Source organism: Mesoplodon bidens (genome assembly GCF_964165515.1).
Source record: "Mesoplodon bidens genome assembly, chromosome: 14".
Classification (NCBI taxonomy): domain Eukaryota; kingdom Metazoa; phylum Chordata; class Mammalia; order Artiodactyla; family Ziphiidae; genus Mesoplodon; species Mesoplodon bidens.
Window position 1 is genome coordinate 12,597,762 of NC_138170.1, and position 23,650 is coordinate 12,621,411.

A 23,650-nucleotide genomic window follows, 5' to 3' on the forward strand; every position below is an offset into this window, starting at 1 on the left:
CTGCGGTGTGCACCTGAGCCATACCGGCAGCATCATTTTTCTTGCCAGCTGCAGACAGAAGTGTTTTTATAAACACTATCAAGGTTATGTGAGAAGCATTTTCCCTTATTACACAGTTACCATCAACTCCCCACTCGCACTCCACGACATCTGCAGCTGGAAACCCAGGATTCTACATTTCACAATTCAACCAGAGCCCTATGAGTTGGGGATCAATCTGCTTCAAAATCTGGGGACTGGTATTAGATACAAATGTTAGGAACAAGAAGGCACTGGTCACCTCCAGCTCTGAAACAACTGGGCTGAGGGTAAAATACACCAAAACCAGAATGGACATAAATGCTGGGAAAGATGGTAGGTGGGAGCCCATTATTGTGGCAGAAACAGAAATAAGGAAGGGAACCACACTGTTAGATGTTCTTTTCTTGGGAGGGACGTCCCAAACCTTTCTCAGTACAACACGGTCCATATTCACTACTGCAAATAAATTTGAAAGTATCTTTCAAGAGGCATTACTACTAGAAAGCTTTTTTACTAACTCCTATGAAACGAGTAAATGAGAAACCAATTCATAACGCAGGCTTTTGAAAGAAATCATTTTGTTTTGTGGCTTCACAATGAAAAAAATCAATGAAAGGTTATGATTTAAGTGCTTGTACTGGTTAAGACTTTAATGCTCAATCAAAAACTCAACTCTGGTTGGCTTCCCTGGTGGCACAGTGGTTGGGAGTCCGCCTGCCGATGCGGGGGACACGGGTTTGTGCCCCGGTCTGGGAGGATCCCACATGCCGCGGAGCGACTGGGCCCGTGGGCCACGGCCACTGGGCCTGCACGTCCGGAGCCTGGGCTCCACAGCGGGAGGGGCCACAGTGGTGGGAGGCCCGCATACCACAAAACAAACAAAAAACAAACAAACAAACAAAAAACTCTGAAGTCATCCTCAACTCACAAGCTTAGAACTCCTTCAAAGAAAGACATATAGGATTCTAACTTTAACTCCTATTCTAAATGTTCACTAGGCTGTATCTTTGGTCAGGAGAGCAGCAGAACATTCACCATTTCCATCATACTATATTCAACTGCTTTTCAAGTTTAGAATGTTCTGCATTAAAAAATTTTTTTTAATTTCAAATTACATATTACATATATAATGTAACAAAATAATATATAAAATATGGTTTAAGGTTAAAAAATTAGTTAAAAGATTAATAGTGATGTACTATGCAGTTAAATATATGTTTTGTTATGAAACCAAATATTCTAAGATTACGTAGAAGGTTCTAGTTTCCTCAAGGTTCACTGGTAATGAGCCTCCCAGCTCGCCAGGGAGGAAGTGCTCTGGCGGAGCCATGTGGCCAGGGGACCCCACCTGCCCCAGGCATTCAGCAGCAGCACACAGATATCTGGCCTGAGGGAGGGGACAGCGGCAGAGCAGATCTTTGGAAGTAAACTCTCTCCATGTACTGTGCTCCCCTGAGCTCAGACAGAGAAGACCAATGCTATGATTTGATGTGTGTGGTGATAATTACACACAAGGGCTTTGTGCAGATGTGCATACACACAGGTACACACACACACAGCAAACCTAACCATATAAACATCCTTACGTTCCAACGTTAACCAAGTTTTACTTCTTATCAAATTGCTTCAGCATGAAAATCAAAGAGAATTATTTACTGCACCTAGTAACTATAAACCCAAGAGATGGAGACACTGCTTTACCACACCTCAGAAGAATCACATCACCTGAATCAAACAAAGGTCAGTGGAAGAACAGTAGGAGTGTTGATGTAAAGAAGTTGTTTTAAATTGTCGTATTTCCCAGGAAAAAAAAGGGAGAACCCAAACCCACACGCCTGCCACCCATCAGCCAAGGGCATTTGGGCACCTATCTTTACTATAATACTTCTCTCAGGTCATTGCCAAGTCTAGGCAATTTACTGGACATTAAACTGGCATTCAAGAGTCAGCTTAATAAGGGTTGCAGAACCCTCCCACCATCTGAATTCCTAATTTTAGTACATAGATTTCCAAGATCATGCAATAAAAACTGATTGTACTATATCAAAACAAAGTTCTCTTTTAGTCTTGAGGAAGTCCTTCACTGTTATGTAGGCTTCATTTATGTGGGTTCCAATCACATTATTTTTTCTGAAGAGAACATTTTTTCTGCCATTTCAGATCTGGTCATAATTTCCTTAAAAAACAAAGGGAAGATATTCATCAAAATGTTGATGCCCCTTCCGGGTCCTAACAGAATTCTCTATAGCGTCTCTACGAAGTAGTCACAATTTTGTGGGGTACACGCCACGATATACACAGAAATATCAGATACGGAAAATAAAGACCATATAATCCAGAATTCTAGTAATGGAGTCGAATCAATTATCTGTGAAGTTCAGAAAACGTTAACATTTCTAATTCAGAATCACCAGTGTGAGGCAGAGGGATTTCTTAGGCACAGAGCTCACCTAGGGATTTGCGTGACTTCACTGCTTTAGGTATTTTTGAAATTACAAATCAATTATTTATCAAATGAACCCGTGTCCCCTGCCCTTTAAAAAGTAATTCCATGGTATATCTTTCCATAAATCCTGGCGTTATAAATCCTGGAGTTCAATGGTTTTGTAGCACGGTGCGTATATACGGCATCCCCCTCAAAACTTCCCATCCCACTGGGGCCAAATCCCCGCGCTGATACCAGTCTTCTCCCTGACCTTTCAATGAACAGAGCTGTAGCTTCTCTCATATTCTACAGCCACCATGTAAATTACTCCTTAGCTACCACTCATTTCCCGCTACTCTTCCTCTGGATAAACTGGTGGTCCCCACGTCCATCCTTTAATCCTTACACTTCAGACTTCTTCCTGTCCTGGGCCACCCTGCAGTGTCCAGATGATCTATAGCTCATTTTTTCCCCCCCAAAACCTTCCAAAATCCACATCATCTATTCAAATTTCCTACTTAGTAAATGTAACTCAGTTAGAAACTTTATTTAATACCCCAGGAAAATATCTACAAATATAAGAGACTGATTTAGACAAACTGCCATCTTGAAGTCTTCTAAACTCTTACATCTTAAGATGTTAGAAAACCATAGACTCAAAACCTCATAAAATAATTCTTCCCTCCTTTTACACCAATAAGCATTTATCTTGCTCCTGTTTTAAATGAGGATCCAGTTCCTTAAAACTTTACCCACAACTGAACGCAGTCTTTCAATCTGCTCAATTTGTAATCATTTTAAAAAGTAACTTTCAGAGCTTCTTTTGAAATACATTCCTACTTTGTGAAAATAATAGCTCCAAGACATAAGCAAAAATATATTTTACCTCATCTGAATCCACTAATACTGGAAGAGCTCTGAAATAAAAGAAAAAAAAAAGTTGACAATGTTATTAAAAGGCCAGTGTATCTACAAAGCTGAATATAAGCATATCCTATGATCCACCAAGTCTCACTCCTGGAAGACAAAGTCAACAGAAATGAATACCTAGTGTTGCCAACAGACACGGAGAAGAATATTCATAGCAGTGTTGTTCTTAACAGGCTCCAAATAGGTAAACTGGAACACTATACAGCCCCCAAAAGAGGTATGAACTACTGAGGGATCAAATTTTAAAAACTGACACAAGTGATCTACAGTTACAGACATCAGTACAGCAGTAGCTTTGGGAGAGTGGGGTCATGATTTGGGAGGAAAACAAGAAGACGGTTTTTAGGGTATTAGTGATGTTCCAGTTTTTCTTTTTTTTTTTTGCGGTACGCAGCCTCTCACTGTTGTGGCCTCTCCCGTTGTGGAGCACAGGCTCCGGACGTGCAGGCTCAGCAGCCATGGCTCACGGGCCCAGCCGCTCCGCGGCATGTGGGATCTTCCCGGACCGGGGCACAAACCTGTGTCCCCTGCATCCGCAGGCGGACTCTCAACCACTGCGCCACCAGGGAAGCCCATGTTCCAGTTTTTGATCTGGGTATCTGGGTGCAGGTTACATGAGTATGCTTATATTAAAAATTTACTGAGCTATATACTTATTTAGAATTTGTGCACTTTCCAGAATGGGTGCTATACGGAGGGTGGGAGGGAGGGAGACACAAGAGGGAAGAGATATGGGAACATATGTATATGTATAACTGATTCACTTTGTTATAAAGCAGAAACTAACACACCATTGTAAAGCAATTATACTCTAATAAAGATGTAAAAAAATTTTTCAGTTAAAAAATTAACTGAAATATGAAAATAATTATAACTTCAAAATGGAAGCAACAACAAAAATCAGCAATTCTAGAGGCTAATATGTTGGAAGAACATCAAGAACTAAACCGTGATGAATGAATAATTCCAAACACAGTGGGCATCCAATTAGATCTTTGTTTTTTAAGCCCCTGGTTATTTTTTACTTTGAATAGTTGGACAAATATCTTGACTAGTGATGTGCTGTCTAATTTGAAAACCCACATGTCGTGTACTTTTGTGAGAACTTAAGAGGGATGAATAGGCTTGACTGCAGTCATCATTTCACTACGTACATGTATATCAAATTATCATGTTGTACATCTTAAATAAACACAAATTTAATTAAAAGATATACCTATTTTTAAAAAGATGGATGAGTAAACATATTATGAAAGGTGGTATTTATGGTATCAAGTATTTGTTTAATCCTATGTCATTGTTACCATTGACTGGACATAAACCAGTGAAGGATACTGAAGAGAGAAAAAGTTATGCAACAGAACCTTCGCTCGGGAAAGATTATACGGATAAAAAGATAAATGTAGAGCTTCGACGTGCAATGGAGCACTGAGAGGGAGAGCCCAAAGGGTCTGCATGCCAAGGTCACAACATGAAAGTCACATCCACGCACAATCCAGAGGATGCTACTAACAGTGCAGCCCACAGTGGAGACAGAAGAAAGAGAAGTCGGGGCCTCACTAGATGTGAGGAAGGAGCCAACTTATATGGCTTGGAATAGTAATAAGGGAAATCCAGACTGCTTTAGGGAAAGATGACCCAGAACCTTGGGAGCCCAGAAGACAGCCCACTGATTGCTTAGCACCTCGTTTAGAGATAAACACTGCAGTCTCCAAAATGGTTCCTTTTGTGAGGTAAATGACTATTTGAAACTTATTAAGATGGACTCAGTGCATTGAAGAGGAAGGAGAACTATGCTAAGCTGATCTTTTTGGCTTATCAGAGATACAGAAAAGTCATAATGAATACCATATGAATATCACACAACACACTAGATCATATGGTTATTCATGATCTGTTTAAATTGTCCTATGGCTTGCAAAATTTTTGGTCCATTTCTATTGATGTATAAAAAATTGTTTACCTGTACATGAAGTCCAGTTTCTAAACTTGCCACATAAATTGCACATGAATTTTGGGTAGCAGTGTGTTAAACTTCTTGTGTTAAAGTTTTCAGAATGGACACACAGGTTCCTAAGAACCTAAAACGCTGGAAGCTATCTTGGATTATACAATTCTACTCATTTCACATAAATGGTTCATGAGAACATAAAAGAAGACATTTTGCTCTTTTATATTCCAGAGGAATTTTTGTAATCAGGCAGACATTCTACTTACAGAAAGAAATGGTAGAGAGTAATGACTCTCTAAGATATAAGGAGAACTGCCCAGGAGCTTTATTGCTTTCCACCAAGAAGTGGTGGCATAGTACGGGGTTAGTCTACTTAGGTGATTTCCTTCTAAAGTACTCAGTAGTGAATTTCCAAATCTGGAAGATAACGGTTGCCACCTAATCTGAATCTCTCCACACACCCTTGCTCAAAATTCCATGAAGTCCCTAAGGATTGCAAACAAAACCACACACAACTCACAGTCTTCAGCATAACCAGGAGAGCACAGCAAACCTGAAATTATATGTAAACAGAGAAATACATGCCAATACCAACAAATTCCCTGCTGTCACTGCAAGCTCATGAGTACTGAGAGTGGGGAAAGAGAGGTTTGAGAGACTCTGTGAAAGAGTCTAGGGGAAGGAGGATTTAGACAAAGTATAGACAAACCTCTTCAAGAAAAATCAACACTAAGTTCCAAAATACTGACTAAAGGCCAGTGACTTGGTAGTTCACAGTATCTGCTACAGGGAAGGGGCTTAAATTGAGTGGAACCAAAAGAAGCAGTCTTGAACAATCATGGTTTTCAGGGGAGAATCAGATACATGGAGGAGTGGTACCCTCAGAGCTATGGCAGTACCATGAATAAAAAGAAGGAAGTAAAAGGGGAAAATTAAAGATCTTGTAGAAATAAAAGAAAAATAAGACACCACCAACCTCCCTCTCTCCATACCTCCATCCCATCAACATTTTCCATAAACAAAACTATAATTTATGCAATTGATGGAAGAAAGCACTCAAAGTAGGAACTCTCACTACCAAATGCCTAGGAATAGGAAAAACAAACAAAACCAATTCCATATAATGGTGCAGGAAGAAAAAAAGAAGGAAAATGAAAATCAAAGTGTTTTACAGTAGAAGAAAGCTACAGCTATAACACAACACTCCAAATTAGATGAAATAAGTTAAAAAGAATATTTGGTGATATTAAAAACTACAATAAGAAATTTTCAAACCAAGAGCAAAAATGGGTAAAAACAAAAGAGGAAGAAATTCAAAGAGCCCATTAAACTCTGGGAAAAAAAAAGACAAAATCATCCCAGCAATGAAGAAAAAAATTACAAGGCACCCAAGGCAGAACAAATTTAAATAAAAATTTAATTTGTGGCAAGAAAACTACTAAGAAAATGAAAATGATATAAAGAAAGAAGTAAAAAGGATTACAGAAAAACTAGTAAAAAAAAATGGAAGATAGCAGGTAAAGGTGGAAAGAAATCAGATGATTCCTCCCACAGAAACATTTATAAAACCTGGACAAAAATATTAAAAATAAGTAGTTAAAGGCACTGGAAAATGACCAAAGGGAGTGGGGATATGAATCCAAGTAGCTCAACAAATTCCAAGAATACTCAAAAAGGAAACCACACCTAGGCACATCATACACACACCATGGAAAGACAAATGTAAAGAAAAAAATCTGAAAAGTGGCAAAAAATAAATGACATGCTATACACATGAGGACAATACAACTAAAAACTGACTTCTTTTCAAAAACAATAGAAACCAGAAGATATTGGAGGGATGTGTTGGAAGAGCTCAAACAAAAGTCAATCAAGATTTTTATATCCAGCAAAACCATCCTTTGAACAGGAGGGCAAACAAATACATTTCACATAAATAAAATTGAAAGAATTAGTTTCTAGCAGACCCATACTGTAAGAAACACTAAAGAAAGACCTACAGGAGAAGGTGATAACTCAGATATACAGGAAAGAAAAAAGAAATAATAAAGGCATATAACGGATATTTATACACCTACTTTCCTTTTATGACTATTAAAAGAAAAAAGTATAATAGTGTACTATTAGTTTCATAATGTAAAGGCAGTTCTTACCTCATATGAATCTGATATGTGTGAATTTCAGTTACCACAGTTTAATTAAACACCAGTCCCCCAACAAGATAGTTCAAATTTCAGTTACTCAAAAGCACAATGAGGGCCTCCCTGGTGGCGCAGTGGTTGAGAGTCCGCCTGCCGATGCAGGGGATACGGGTTCGTGCCCCGGTCTGGGAGGATCCCATATGCCGCGGAGCGGCTGGGCCCGTGAGCCATGGCCTCTGGGCCTGCGCGTCCGGAGCCTGTGCTCCGCAACGGGAGAGGCCACAACAGTGAGAGGCCCGCATACCGCAAAAAGAAAAAAAAAAAAAAGCACAATGAGATACCACTTCACAGCCACTAAGAGATCTAAAATCAAAAAGGTGAACAATTACAAGTGCTGACAAGGATGTGGAGAAATCGGAAACCTCATACATTATTCATAGGATTATAAAATGGTTCGGCTCTTGGATAACTGCTTGGCACTTCCTCAAGACGTTCAACATAGAGTTACCATATGATCTAGCAATTCCACTTCTAGGTATATACCCAAGAGAAAAGAAAAACCCAAGAGAAGGAGACAGTCCTGAAGGCAGCCAAAAACAAAACAAAACAAAACCCACGTAACATATGAAGGAACAGAGAAGAGGCACAGCAGGCTTCTTTCTAAAACGATGAAAGCTGGAAAACATCAAGTGACAATCATTGAAGTGCTGAAAGGAGAAACAGTCAACTAGGAATTCTATACCCCGCAAAAACAGCTTCCCAAACAGCCAAAACAAAGACTTTTTCAGACAAATAAAACCTGACAGACTTATTACCAACATACTTGCACGACCAGAAACATAAAGGAAATTCTTCAGGCAAATGTAACATCATACTAGACAGAAACTATCTTAAAAGGAAGTAAATGGGAGCAGGGAAAGGAACAAACAACGTGTGAAAACATCATATTTGGCTATCCTGTTGTCTACTGTGGAAACAGCTATCTGGAATTTGTGTGTCATATAGGACACTGATAAAGAAGAACCTGAATGTTTTTCCTCCAAAAGCTTCCCCACCGTACATGGTATCGTGGTTACACGTGTTTAAAAAAAAAAAGTTTGAATTCTTCCATATTATAAAGTTAAAACAAAATGATTCTGATCCTGATAAACTTACATAAGAAAATGTTGGAATTGGTTATAGGGCAGGAGTATTAATAGAGTTGTTGTACAGTGAAAAAGGAAGGAGAAAGACAGACCAAGGCAGGGCTGTGTTTTCTTTGCATTTCGATATGAAGTTAATCAGTCAAACACTAGTGATGGGGGCCTATAAAAACTTACAGAGGTGAGAGTTTTGAAAAGCACATAACAAAGCATGAAAATTATCCCTTTATACTACAGCCTAAATGTTAGATTCAAACTTTAGCAGAGGATATTTACATATCTGTGAATGAAGAGGGAATGTTTTCCTCCACCCACTTCAAATCTTCATCCTGTAGAAATAAATATTTACATATTAGCTTTTGCTTAATAATGCCTGAAAGGAGAATTTTTAAATAGAATGTATATATAATTTAAGCATTTAAATTCAAATGTATGACATTCTTTTAATTTCTACATAGCCTAAGAAGTTGACACTTACGCCACATGAAAATTATGCCAGTATTTTCTTAAACAGTCAAACACACACTTGGATTTTGGATTTTTGTACTTCTTTGGTTTTGGCTGATGCACAGGTGTTATTTTTTTGTCTTGAAAAACCACAGTAAAAATACAAAGAGTTGATTTATAAGATAGAAAACAGCATGAATATTGATTTGTATTAATTTCTTGCTTCCAGCATTCAGTATGCCTCCTAATCTGTTCACTTTATGAGTTTATAATTTTTCAGCAGAAAAAGATGATGGTACAGATATTCTAACTTTACAAAAGCCTATTTATTTCAGTCACTTGTGTCTAGTGGTCATGTTTCTGTAGAAGAAAAGAAAAGCAGGTCAATTGGGGTATCTAAATTTTTTTTTCAACAGAAACTTGCTTACAGTTATCTCACTGGGAGTAAGAAAAATAAAAGGTATATTGAATATTTTGGTTTATAATGTAAAATAAATCAAAATGGCTACATGGAATCCTCTGGTTCTAGCATTAATTATATCTTGCTTACTTACAGAGAGAGAGAAAGCAACTGAGCCAATACTAATAGGCACCCCAATTCTCTGAGTGAATCTTGGGTAGAAATGAGTCAATCAAGAAGAGACAAGGTCCCCGACTTCTGATCAAGAGCTGACTACACGGGACTTCCCTGGTGGTGCAGTGGTTAAGAATCTGCCTGCTAATGCAGGGGACATGGGTTCGAGCCCTGGTCCGGGAAGATCCCACATGCTGCAGATCAACTAAGCCCGTGAGCCACAACCACAGAGCCTGTGCTCTAGGGCCCATGAGCCACAACTACTGAGCCCACGTGCCACAACTACTGAAGCCCGCATGCCTAGAGCCTGTGCTCTGCAACAAGAGAAGCCATTGCAATGAGAAGCCCGTGCACCACAATGAAGAGTAGCCCCCGCTCACCACAACTAGAGAAAGCCCGCGCACAGCAACGAGGACCCAATGCAGCTAAAAATAATTTAATTAATTAATTAAAAAATAAAATAAAATAATTATCTAAAAAAATAAGAGCTGGGCTTCCCTGGTGGCGCAGTGGTTGAGAGTCCGCCTGCCGATGCAGGGGACACGGGTTCGTGCCCCGGTCCGGGAAGAACCCACATGCCGCGGAGCGGCTGGGCCCGTGAGCCATGGCCGCTGAGCTTGCGCATCTGGAGCCTGTGCTCTGCAACGGGAGGGGCCACAACAGTGAGAGGCCCGCGTACCGCAAAAAAAAAACCCCCAAAAAACCAAAAAAATAAGAGCTGACTACACAATTTAGAGAAATGAAAACATTTTCCCTTGCTATATGTGCAAATACTGAGCTTTAAAATAAGCTGAAACATATCCCTAAAATAAGAGGAAAATCTCTTAGCAAGCTGAAAGTTTAATAGTTCTAACACCAGATAATTAAAACCGTGGAACGTTTTAAAGTTTAGTTAAATTACCATAAAACTACTCAAAGAACACATTTTAAGAATTATTAATTACCAAAAATGAGGATTAGAGAATTTACCAAATCCAAGAAATGAAACTGTTTCATACACCATCCATCCTGTCAGAACTTAGGGGCATACATAAATTTTTACACCTTATTAACCACATATGTAACTGCAAGAAAGCCAAATATAAAACTGTATGATAGGCATTTCCATTTTGTTTAATTACTCTCATAATTACCACTTGTATGCATAAATAATATGCATAAAATATTAAAAAACTCATCTCTACCCAATATTTTAATGTTTTATTCAAGTTTACATGGTTTAAAAGTCCCTTTCCAACAGACAACAAATGTTATCTGAAATAGCTTCAAAAATAACATAGAAGTGTTGAAAAATTAATACAAACTTTCACTATAACAAAGCTTCTCAATCTTTAATGTGCAGGTGAATCATCTATAGAATTCTGTTAAAAAGCAGATTTAGATTCAGTACATCTGGTGTAGGCCTGAAATTCTGTGTTTCTAACAAGTTCCCAGGTGAGGTTTGTGCCGCTGGTCCAATGACAGCACATGAAAAGTGACGGTTTACAGCAGTACAGTTGTCAGACTTAACTAGTATCACTACTTAGTAACATTTATTTTCATACAAAAAAACCTAGTAAAAAGTGTTCTCCTGAAGGTCAATGAATGTGACACTCATATAGATTTCTAAAGTATTAAAGACTGAAAGGCTATTAAATATATACTATACTCACAAAATTATCAGAAGTAGCAGGTTTAGCTGTTCCATTGGAAACCATTTTTGAGACTCTTAATTTTATTCCGTCAGCTGTAATGATAAACATTATAGAAATTCATAAAATTATAAAATAATAATATTTTCCTTTGTAGCTTCACATTTAATAACCCTATAAAGAGAGTTAATAGTGGAAGCTTTGGGCTGGGTGCTGGCTTTAATATACCATTTGGGAATGTAGGAGGGACAGAAAAAGTTAAAAATGTCGTATCCCAACCACTGCGCCACCAGGGAAGCCCCAAGGCTCTTCTTTATGCCAGCAGGTTTAGCAGAGGAGAGGTTAAGAGCATGAGTCCGGAAACTAGATAGCTTCACTTGGAATTCTGGCTCTATCTATGTAACCTCGGGCTAAGCAATCAACTTTCTGTGACTCAATGTCCCTGCCTATAAAATGGAATAATAATGTCTACCTCAGAGAATTCTGATGAGCATTAAACAAATTAGCATATATAAGGTACCTGAAACTTAATGTCTATGTCCAATACGTATTCACTTTTGTTACTACAGTAATTTGCAAAAAGTGCTTCTCCATAAACTAGGACAGTTGGTACGATATGATGAGATCAAGTGCATAAGTGGATATAATGAGTGAAAATGAGGTTGCTCGATCTAAAAATGTTTCCATGGGGCGTCTGAAATCTCAACATTTGAGATCCTTCTCTTCAAGGCATAATACACTGATTTTTTTTAACTGAAGTATAATATACAAAATACAAACTTTTAAGTGTACAGTCTGAAGAGATTTTTATCAACTCTTGTATAACTACCATCCCAATCAAGACATTTAACATTTTTGTCATCACAGAGGATTCTTTTTTTTCATTTAATATTTTATTTCGTTCTTTATTTATTTGGGTCTTAGTTGTGGTATACAAACTTAGTTGCAGCATGCGTGTGGGATCTAGTTCCCTGACCAGGGATGGAACCCGGGTCCCCTGCATTGGGAGTGCAGAGTCTTAACCACTGTGCCACCAGGGAAGTCCCCACAGAGGGCTCTTTCTGGTCAATCCCAACCCCACCAGAAGCAACTATTGCTTTGATTTACATAATCACCACAGTTTACTCCTGCCTGCTCTAGAACTTCTTATATAAAACCATAAGGACTCAATATTCTTTTGGATTTGACTACTTTCACTCAACATAAAGGTTTTGAGATTTATTCAGGTTGTATAGTGTTGATTACTTTTGCTTCCCAAACAGTATTCCATTGTATACCACTATTATTTTATCCATTCATCTGTTGACAGACATTTGGGCTATTTCAGTTTTGGACCATTAAGGATCAAGCTGCTATAAAAGTGTACACAGTGTCTTTCTGTGGACATATGCTTTCATTTTCATTTTTGGATAAATACTTTGGAGTGGAATGGCTGGGCTACATGGTAAGTGTATGGTTAACTTTTTAAGATACTGTCAAACTGCTTTCTTAAAACTTCTTAAGACTTCTTCTGTAATGTATGAGCCATCCAGCTGTTCTACATCCTCTTCAGCGTTTCATGCTGCCAGTCTTTTAAATTTTAACCATGCGAGTGGATACATGGTAGCATTTCACTCTGGTTTTAATTTGCGTTTCCCTGATGACCAGTATTATCGAGCACATTTTCATGTGCTTACTGGCCTTTCCTTTGTCTTCTCTGGTGAAGCGTCTATTAAGTATTCCTTTTTTTTTTTTTTTACAAATTGAGTTATCTTTTATTGATTTGTAGGAATTCTTATATTCTGGATACAAGTTCTTTGTCAGATATATGTATTGAGAATGTTTTCTCCCAGTCTAGGGCTGGCCTTTTCACTTTCTTGTTTCTCTTGATGAACATAAGTTTTTAATTTTGGTGATGGCTAATTTACCAAACTTTTTATTTTATGGTAACTGCTTTTTGTGTCCTAAGAAACTGCCTAGTCCAAGGTCATGAAGATATCTTCCTGTTTTCTGCTAGAAGAGTTATAGTTTAATCTTTCACATCTAGGTCTGTGATCTCTCTTGAATTAATTATAGGTGATATACACGGCAGGAGTCTAGGTGATTTTCCCCCCATGTGTTTATCTAGTTGTTCCGCACTCTTAGTTAAAAATACTATCTTTTCCTCATACAAAGCCTTGCTGCCTTTGTCAAAAATCAATTGACAAATGAGGTTTCCAATTTGGAGCTAATTTAAATATTATATCTCTTTTAAAAACAAAAGCTTTAGAGACCTATTATATTGGAATCAATTTGGTGCTAGTAAGAGTACATTCTTTAAAGTGTTATTGCATTGATAAAATAATCTGAAGCAACAACAACAAAATCCACTGAACAATATGTGCAGATTTATTTTTGGACTATTTTTTTTAAGTTGTCTGAAATTTCATTTCATTTTTTTTTTTTTTTTTTGGCGGTACGCGGGCCTCTCACTCTTGCGGCTTCTCCCGTTGCAGAGCACAGGCTCCGGACGCGCAGGCTCAGCGGCCATGGCTCACGGGCCCAGCCGCTCTGCGGCATGTGGGATCTTCCCGGACCAGGGCATGAACCCGTGTCCCCTGCATCGGCAGGCGGACTCTCAATCACTGCGCCACCAGGGAAGCCCCACTTTATTTTTACTTATGTTTGGGACTCTATTTTGATACACTGACGTATGTATCCTTATGCCAATACCACACTGTCTTGATTAGTATTACTTGAAATTTTCGTTTTGAAATCAGTGTTAAGTCCATTAATTTAATTTTATTTAGATATAACTTCCACACCATAAAATGCACCATTTTGAAGTGTACAGTTCAGTGGATTTTAGAACAGTCACAGAATTGTGCAATCATCATCACTGTTAATTTCAGAAGCTTTTCATCACCCCCTACCCCCACCCCCACCCCCCACCGAAACCTCATACCTATTAGCAGTTACTCCCAACCCACTCCTTCCACCAGCCCCTGGCAGCCACTAATCTATTTTCTATCTCCAGGCATTTACCTTTTCTGGACTTTTCATATAAATGGAATCATATAACATACCATCTATTGTAATTGGCTTCTTTCACTTAGTACAGTGTTTTCAAGATCTATGTTGTAACTACAAGGATGTTTAGGTTCTTCCAGATCTTTTGTATTTCCATACATATTTTAAAATCAGCTTAACCATTTTTTAAAACATCAGCCAGAATTACAATTGGGACTGTACTGGATCTACCTATCAGCTGAGGAAGTGATGGCTTCATAATATTGAGAGTTACAATTCATAAACATTTACTTAGTCTATAATTTCTCTTGGCATTGTTTTGTATTCTTCAGTGCAGTTTTCCACATTTTTTCCATTAAATTTATTCCTAAATATTTTATTTTTGAAGCTCCTGTAAAGAATATTTTAAATTTCATTTTTCAATCATTTCCAGTTATATAAAAAACAACTCATTTCTGTATTTGGACATATAGCCTATGATTCTGTTGTATTATTCACTTATTAGTTCTACTGTATTTTTTCTTTTCTGTAGACTCCTTAGGACTTTCTACATACTTAATGTTGCTGAGGAATTCCCTGGCACTCCAGTGGTTAGGACTCCGTGCTTTCACTGCCGAGGGCGTGGGTTCAATCCCTGGTCGGGGAACTAACCCCACAAGCCACGCGGCACAGCTGAAACAAAACAAAACCTTGCTGTTTGTAAATAAAAACAGGTTTACTTCTTGCTTTCCACACTTTATGCCTTTTGTATTCTTTGGGTTGGTTTGTGTTTTGCCTTTCTGCACTGGCTAGGAACTGCTGTCTGATACTGAGTCAAAGTGGTGAGCAGATATCCGTGTACTTTGTTCCCAATCTTGGGAGGAAAGTATTCACTATTTCACCATTAAATATGATTTTAGCTGTAGAGTTTTTCATACTATTCTGTAATTTGTTTGCTAAGTGGGTTTCTTTTTAAAAAAATCATGAATCGGTGAATTCTGTGATATGTCTTTCTGCACCTACTGAGATAATTATGTCATTTTTCTTCCTTACTCTTTAGATGAATTATACCGATTGACTTTCAAATGTTGAAACAGCCTTGCAACCCTGGGATAAAGTCCACTTGACAATGATGGTCTTTCATTATTCTTCTAGATTTTATTTACTAAAAATAAAATAAAATAAGAGTGGTATGTGGGATCCTAGTTTCCTGACCAGGGATCAAACCTGTGCCCCCTGCAGTGGAAGCATGGAGTCTTAACCACTGGACTGCCAGGGAAGTCCATTTAAATGAATTTTATGTCTCTACTCATGAGTGATATTGGTCTGTAACTTTCCTTTTTTTGTCTTTGTCAGATTCTGGTATCTGAGCTGTGCTGGCCTTATAAAACAAGTTGGGAAGTATCCCTACCTCCTCTCTCTCTCTATATATTTTTTAACATCTTTATTGGAGTATAATTACTTTAAAATGGTGTGTTAGTTTCTGCTTTATAACAAAGTTTCTGCTTTATAACAAAGGGATTCAGTTATACATATACATATGTCCCCATATCTCTTCCCTCTTGCATCTCCTTCCCTCCCACCCTCCCTAACCCACCCCTCTAGGTGGTCACAAAGCACCGAGCTGACCTCCCTGTGCTAGGTGGCTGCTTCCCACTAGCTATTTATTCTACGTTTGGTAGTGTATATATGTCCATGCCATTCTCTCACTTTGTCCCAGCTTATCTTTCCCCCTCCCCGTATCCTCAAGTCCATTCTCTAGTAGGTCTGCGCCTTATTCCCGTCTTGCCCCTAGGTTCTTCACGACCTTTTTTTTTTTAGATTCCATATATATGTGTTAGCATATGGTATTTGTTTTTCTCTTTCTGACTTACTTCACTCTGTATGACAGACTTTAGGTCCATCCACCTCACTACAAATAACTCAATTTCGTTTCTTTTTATGGCTGAGTAATATTCCATTGTATGTGCCACATCTTCTTTATCCATTCATCTGTTGATGGACACTTAGGCTGCTTCCATGTCCTAGCTATTGTAAACAGAGCTGCAATGAACATTTTGGTACATGACTCTTTTTGAATTATGGTTTTCTCCGGGTATATGCCCAGTAGTGGGATTGCTGGGTCGAATGGTAGTTCTATTTTTAGTTTTTTAGGGAACCTCCATACTGTTCTCCATGGTGGCTGTATCAATTTACATTCCCAACAACAGTGCAAGAGGGTTCCCTTTTCTCCACACCCTCTCCAGCATTTATTGTTTGTAGAGTTTTTTTTTTTTTTTTTTTTTTTTCCCTGCAGTACGCGGGTTTCTCACTGCTGGCCCCTCCCGTTGCGGAGCACAGGCTCCGGACGTGCAGGCCCAGCAACCATGGCTCACGGGCCAAGCCGCTTCGCGGCACGTGGGATCCTCCCGGACCGGGGCATGAACCCGCGTCCCCTGCATCGGCAGGCGGACTCCCAACAACTGTGCCACCAGGGAAGCCCGTTTGTAGAGTTTTTGATCATGGCCATTCGAACTGGTGTGAGATGATATATCATTGTAGTTTTGATTTGCATTTCTCTAATGATTAATGATGTTGAGCATTCTTTCATGTGTTTGCTAGCAATCTGTATATCTTCTTTGAAGAAATGTTTATTTAGGTCTTCTCCCCATTTTTGGACTGGGTTATTTGTTTTTTTGATATTGAGCTGCTTGTAAATTTTGGAGATTAATCCTTTGTCAGTTGCTTCATTTGTAAATATTTTCTCCCATTCTGTCACCTCCTCTATATTCTAAAGAGTTGCGTAAGATTAGAATATTTCTTCCTTAAGTATTTGAAAGCATTCACTAGTGAAGCCAGCCATTTGGGTCTGGCACTTTATGGGAAGATTTTAAATTTCAAACCCAATTTCTTTAATAAATATATGCCTATTCCAATTAGTGGCATAGGGTTAGAATTAAGATTACGGTAGTTTCTTAAGTGTATTTTTCAAGGAATTTGTTCATTTTATCCATACGCCCAATTTGTTCATAATATCCCCTTACTTACCCTTTCTTACTGTAGTAATGTCCTCCCTATCTTTCCAATGTTGGAAATTTGCCTTGCTATATTTTATTTCTGGTTTAGATTACCTAGAGGTTAATCAATTTTTATTAATCTTTTCAAAGAAACTACTTTTGGCTTTGCTGATTTTCTCTATTTCCCCGTTTTCTATTTCATTGGTGTAGACACAAGTTTATTATACCCTTCCTTCTAATTACCCCAGGTTTAATTTGCCATTCTTTTTCTAGCTTCTCAAGATAGAAACATATTATCAATATGTTTTCTTGGTAATATAGGCATTTAAAGCTATTAATTTTCCTCTAAGAATTGGTTTAGCTGCATCCTGTAAAATGTGACATGTTATGCTTTTATTATCATTAGCATGAAATATTTTCTAATATTCCTTCAATCCACGAGTTACTTAGAAATTATTGCTTAATTTCTAAACATTTGATTATTCTGTAGATATCTTACTGCTGTGCATCTAATTTTTTTTTTTTTTTTGCCATACGCGGGCCTCTCACTGTTGTGGCCTCTCCCGTTGCGGAGCACAGGCTCCGGACGCGCAGGCTCAGCAGCCATGGCTCACGGGCCCAGCCGCTCCGCGGCATGCGGGATCCTCCCGGACCAGGGCACGAACCCGTGTCCCCTGCATCGGCAGGCGGACTCTCAACCACTGCGCCACCAGGGAAGCCCTGTGCATCTAATTTAACCATTGTGATCAGAAACATACTCTATATGATTACAATCCATTGAAATATATGGAGACATTTTTAATGGCCACACATATGGTCTATCTTATTCAACGTAGACTTGAACATTTATTCTTTGGTTGCTAAATGCAATGTTCTATAAATATCAATCAAGTCAATTAGGTCGATGGTTTTATTCAACTCTAACTGTGACATCTGGGCCACCTCTAGATTGCTCTTACTGATTTTTCCCTCAACTATGGATCACAGCTTCCAGTTTCATCCCATGTCTAGTAATTTATCATTGTATACTAGACACTGAGAATGGTATCTTATAGACTGCATTCTCTTATCTTCCTCTGGCAAGTGTTGTGTTTTGTTCTAGCAGGCAATTCAAATTATTGCTAGATCACTCTGATCTTTTGGGGGTATGCTTTTAGATTTGATTAGGGTTTATTTCAGTTTAGCTTTAGTCCTAGGGTACATTTCAGTGGTCCTAGACTGTGGTCTTTACTTCTAAGGAGTGGCCCTTCTGGGGTTTTAAAGGAAAGCCCAAGGGGTTTACCCAAGCACTTTAACTTGTTGAGATCTGAATTTCAAACTCTGCAGTGGCAGCTGCTGAAATTTCTGTTCCGCTTCTTAGCCTAATAGCTATTGTTTTCCCCCTGGCTTCTTGGAGTCTCACTTTGCACATACCCAGTTCAGGTATCAGATAAGACTAGAGAGACTTTATAGACTTTCAAATTTCCCCCTTTGCCGCTCTCTCTTTTCTGGATTTCTTCCATCAATCTCCAGACATTCTTACAGCCCCAAATTTCACTCTCCAGCTCCTTGCATCAGTAAGATGATACCTGTCTGCTTGTGCTCTAGGCACTGTACTGTCTCATTGACTGGGCATGAACTCTTCTTTCATGGTTCCCTTCTTTCAACAGTGAAATCTCCTCCAGTTTCTCCCTGCTTTTCTTTGCTCTCCAGTGCCTCCAATAGTTAATTAAAAAAAAAAAAAAAAAAACTGTCCCGAGTTTATTCTAGCTATCAGCAGGAAGATTAGCCCCAAACAATTCATTCCATCATTATTAGAGCCGGAACCAACAAACTGAATTTTAATATCTCTGCTGTGAATAAGTTTTGCAGGTTTCTTTTCTTAATAGAAAAGTCAGAAAAACACGAAAGAACTAGTTCTAGGTGATAATCTGATGAGAGGAGGTAAAAGGAAGTGTGGACACTGAAGACACACGGATTATGTTGCAAATTGTGCTGACTGGGTAGATTATAAAATTTTCACAGTAGAGAAACAAAAAAAATTGTGAAAAAGAATGTTACTAATAAGAGAAACCAAAGTAAGAGGAAGGAAGAATGGAATAAAGATAAAATTACTCTTTACATCTGAGTTACATACTTATGTTGCTGTAACAAATGCTTTAATTACAGTGTTTTGGTAAAATTAATAAAATGATAAGACACTTATGTATAAATTAATAGAAAGATGAAAACTAAAGCACTAAAACCATAATTAGAAATGCTTTGGGCATGACTGGGAAATTACAGATGTGCACAATTTTCAAGAGCAAGAAGAGGTGATACAAAGAAATTTAGCAATCATCATTAAGAAGACAAATATTGTTTAGGAGCTAAGCACAATATACACCAAATCACTCTTGTGGAAAACAGTGCAGCTACTTCAATACTTAGACTTTAAGAGCAAACATGTAACAAAAGCTCAAACTACTTTAGCAATCTTGAAAATTTCATTACTGACTTTTTTTCTGTGACTGTCTACCATAATAGAGGTTTCTGCAGATATAGTTTTAAAAACATTTTACAGGAAAAAAAGTGTATCTGACCTTGCATCACAGGTAGAGGTACAATATTTCTTTGTTACAATATATACAATGGTCATTTAATAAGAAAATATTCCACTCACTTAAATTTTCAGATGTTACCATGAATTCTTCAATTTCATCATCAGAATCATCTATTAAGGGCATGAAGGCATATCTAAATCAAAAACAAGGAGTAGTTTTACTAGTGTGTTTAAACCTGTTCAACTTTCAGGTTACATCTAAAAGAGTCAGTACACACTTTAAAAAATATATACACTTAAAAAGTTTCCCATAAATTGAAATGATAAAAATTTAATTATTTTACTCTCAAATCAGCAAAGGTTAATGTGAAGAAACTGAAACTGGGGTTCCCAAACCCGTTGGTAAAAGCATCAATGGATCAAATTTCTCTGGAAGCAACTTTGAAATATCGAATGCTCAGGGAAGGGAATTTTCTGCTGTACTTTTTTCTCCATGTCAGGCTTACCTCCCTGCCCACTATTTTTACTTATCCCCTAACGAAAAGAAATTGCTAACCTGATTGGTGAAAATAAAGCACACCAATCGAGTAACATTTACTAGGTCCAACAGCATTCAAAAAGCATTGCTGATTTAAAAAAAAAAAAAGGCATTGCTGATAATAGCAAAAAAACTATAAACTAAGTGTCTAATAATTAGGGACTGCTTATATAAATTATGCTACAATCATATGGAATGCCAGATAGCTATTAAAAGTAATATGGTAGGTCTATACAAGATGATAAGGAAAGACACATTTTAAACAAAGAAAGTGCAGAATAGTGTATATATGTATGTATGTATTATCATTGTTGTATAATTCTTAAATCTTTTTTAATCAAAAAATTTTCTATTGAAGTATAGTTGATTTGCATGTTGTTGTATAATTTTAAAGAGAGAGAAAAACACACACACTAGTATATACTTTTTCATTTTTTCCTAGAAGGAAGAAACTTAACAGTGCTTTCCTTAGGGAAGAGGAATGAGGCAAGGGAAGCTGTGGGGCTTCCTGTCACATGTAGTCTAAAGTACAAGTTTCTGAATTTCGCATTCAAGCTCTTTACGATTTTGCTCCCACTTTTGCTTTCCAGCTTTATGTCCCGCCAGTGTAAGAGTAGTGACCAAACTGCATGGCATGTTGGCCTCCAAAGTATGCCATGTCTGTTCCCGCTACCCCTAGAAAACCTGCACTCTTTCCCAGGTCAGCCATTCACTGTCCTACTCCTTTCCTGAAGGTGTAACATAAATGCTGCCTTTTCATGGACCCCTCTTCCACCTTCCTGCTGGGCTTATATATCTCTTATTTCACTGTCTTGCTTTTATTACATTTGTCTTCCCACTTGACTGCATGTACACTCTTTAACAGCAAGGACTACCTCTCCAGTTTCTATAAATGCTGTTTTAACATTGTAGCAGATGATGAACAAATCCTTGCCAAATTTGAACTTTCCTATGTTAGGTACCTCTGATTATTTGCTGATGGTCTCCACAAAAACATTATTACAATAAGGATAAGGGAAAAAAGGAAGCTCCAAAACGCATCATCAACCCAGCGTTCCATCCAATCCTATAATAAGGATAATTCAAACAGGAAAAGTTAATTTTCTGATAAACATACAGATTTCCCATCCAAATAGGACATAATGACAAGTACTAATGAAATCTTTCCAACCAGTAAGTCTTCCAAATGAATAACCACACGTTTTTCAGAGAAACATAAAAACTAAGAAATGCTATCTTTATCAAATCATTATGCTTACTTCAGTAATATTAATGATTACTTCAGCCTTATAACTAATACAATGAATAAAATCCTAACAAATTATATAGTATCATAAAAAGAATTAGAGGGACTGTTGGTGCAGTGGTTAAGAATCCACCTGCCGATGCAGGGGACACAGGTTCATGCCCTGGTCTGGGAAGATCCCACATGCCGCGGAGCAACTAAGCCCATGCGCCACAACTACTGAGCCTGTGCTCTAGAGCCTGCGAGCCACAACTACTGAGCCCATGTGCCACAACTACTGAAGCCCGCGCACCTAGAGCCTGGGCTCCACAACAGGAGAAGTCACCGCAGTGAGAAGCCCATGCACCACAACGAAGAGTAGCCCCCACTCGCTGCAACTAGAGAAAGCCTGCGCACAGCAACAAAGACCCAACACAGCCAAAAATAAATAAATAAATTTAAAAAAAAAAGAATTAGAGTTTAAAAGGGCTTCAGAGGTCAATTATTTTCTAGACAAGAACAGTTTCTTCTCTCACTAAATTATCTCTACAGCAGCAAAAGTCCAGGGTTTTCAGAGGGCTCTTTATAATTATTTATATAGAACTAGAGACTATTTCCAAATCAAGAAACTCCCAAGAGGGCCTTTTATATTTTAAGTCTGAGAAATGTATCTTCTTCTAACTAGAGAATCCATGGAGGGGATCTCCTGAATGTTCATAATGAGTATACCATCCTAGAAACATGTCAGGCTTAAGGTTTACAGTCCTAAGTACAAAACAACCCAATTACACTGTGTGCTGGAAGAAAAACATTTCCTGTTACCTTAAATTATACAGGGGGAGGATTCCTTTTCAAAATATACAAAAAGAAGTCGAGAAAAGGGCATAACTGGAAAAGGAGATTTAAGAGGAACTTTTTCAGACATTTAAAGAAGGCAAATGTTTTTATAATTCTATACAAAATAATTCCAAGTAAACAGAAAATCTCCACTAAAATTATCTGTCTACAAACACAAAATTCTTCAAACTTACACAAAATAAAATAGAATAATTAAAAATGAAAACTGTTTAAATAGGAAGATTATACTTACTGATTGACATTTTGCAATTCTAAATGTCTTAGTTGTCCACACCATAAACACTACAGATGCTGAAACACACCAAAAAAAGTCAACCTTTGAAAGAATATGCAATACTAAAATAATGTATTTTAAAAGAAAAATTAGATAGCTTACCCATTATGGCAAAGATCAGGGTATTTGTAAAGTGCCTGTACAAAGAAAATTTCACTGTGTTCTTTCTTAGCCTTAGCGTCTTCATAGTTTGTGCCAAACTTATAAAAATGTGAAAAAAGTTAAGGAAAAAATTTTAAATAGTAATATACAGTTAAGATAAAAAACAAAATAAGAATCTTCTGCTACATTTCCAAAATTAGTACTGCTATATATAATTCCTATAATTTAAAACTAATAAAAACACAGAAAATGTTGCCTTATCCAATATTGTATAATCATGATACCAATTTCATCACAGATACTGTTTTACAGTATACCACTGTCTGAACTAAGTAAACAAACTTCAAGGAAAAAAAACATAAGCAAGAAGACCTATGATGTGCTCCTTCAATGCCAAGTTCTTGAAACAGAGAACAGAGCAGGACACACACTAAATGCCAAGTCCCCCTTAGGCCAGACACTCTTTACAGATCCCCTCATGATGTGCCGTTTGGCTTGCGCTTTTCTGTCTGTTTCTTTCTTATTTTGTTGTTTCTGGTCTATTCTCATTTTATCCTCCGAATGACCATAATTAAGAAGTTACATCATCTGCCAATTCCATTTTATAAATTTAAACTGAAATATGTCAAGTAACACAAATCTGGACTTAGGTAAAAAGAGACTTTATTGAAGAGATTATTGCAACAGGGAAAATGTTCCGACTGTAAGGTCCGAGAGTCCCAGAGGTCAGGCAGGGAAGGGCTTTGCTTTTATAGGGAGGAGTAAACAGGTGTCGAGAGCGGCAGGTGTGAGAAGTGGGTGGCCTGACGGGACAGTTGCTCAGAGAATGACTTTCCTTGAAGTCTGCAGGTTTTCAGGAGGGGCCATGAAGGAGGGCTGCGGGTGGATGAAAGCTCGGGGACCCGGG

General features: G+C 37.9%; 1 protein-coding gene across 2 annotated transcripts in view; it reads right to left on the reverse strand.

Annotated features, from left to right (window-relative positions):
- Positions 1 to 790: 790 nt before the first annotated feature.
- TMEM87B (transmembrane protein 87B) overlaps positions 791 to 23,650 on the reverse strand; it is a 60,113-nt gene continuing 37,253 nt past the window's right edge. Inside the window, exons 12-19 of one of the 2 annotated variants that reach the window (XM_081255057.1) lie at positions 22,744 to 22,850; positions 22,600 to 22,658; positions 21,247 to 21,350; positions 19,867 to 19,940; positions 11,284 to 11,357; positions 8,887 to 8,939; positions 3,333 to 3,363; positions 791 to 2,197 (exon numbers count right to left, since the gene is read on the reverse strand). In XM_081255057.1, the coding sequence (XP_081111183.1) occupies positions 2,138 to 2,197; positions 3,333 to 3,363; positions 8,887 to 8,939; positions 11,284 to 11,357; positions 19,867 to 19,940; positions 21,247 to 21,350; positions 22,600 to 22,658; positions 22,744 to 22,850 (562 nt within the window). In that variant the 3' untranslated portion in view covers positions 791 to 2,137. The remainder of the gene's footprint in view (positions 2,198 to 3,332; positions 3,364 to 8,886; positions 8,940 to 11,283; positions 11,358 to 19,866; positions 19,941 to 21,246; positions 21,351 to 22,599; positions 22,659 to 22,743; positions 22,851 to 23,650) is intronic. The other variant, XM_081255056.1, reaches the window with a different exon arrangement.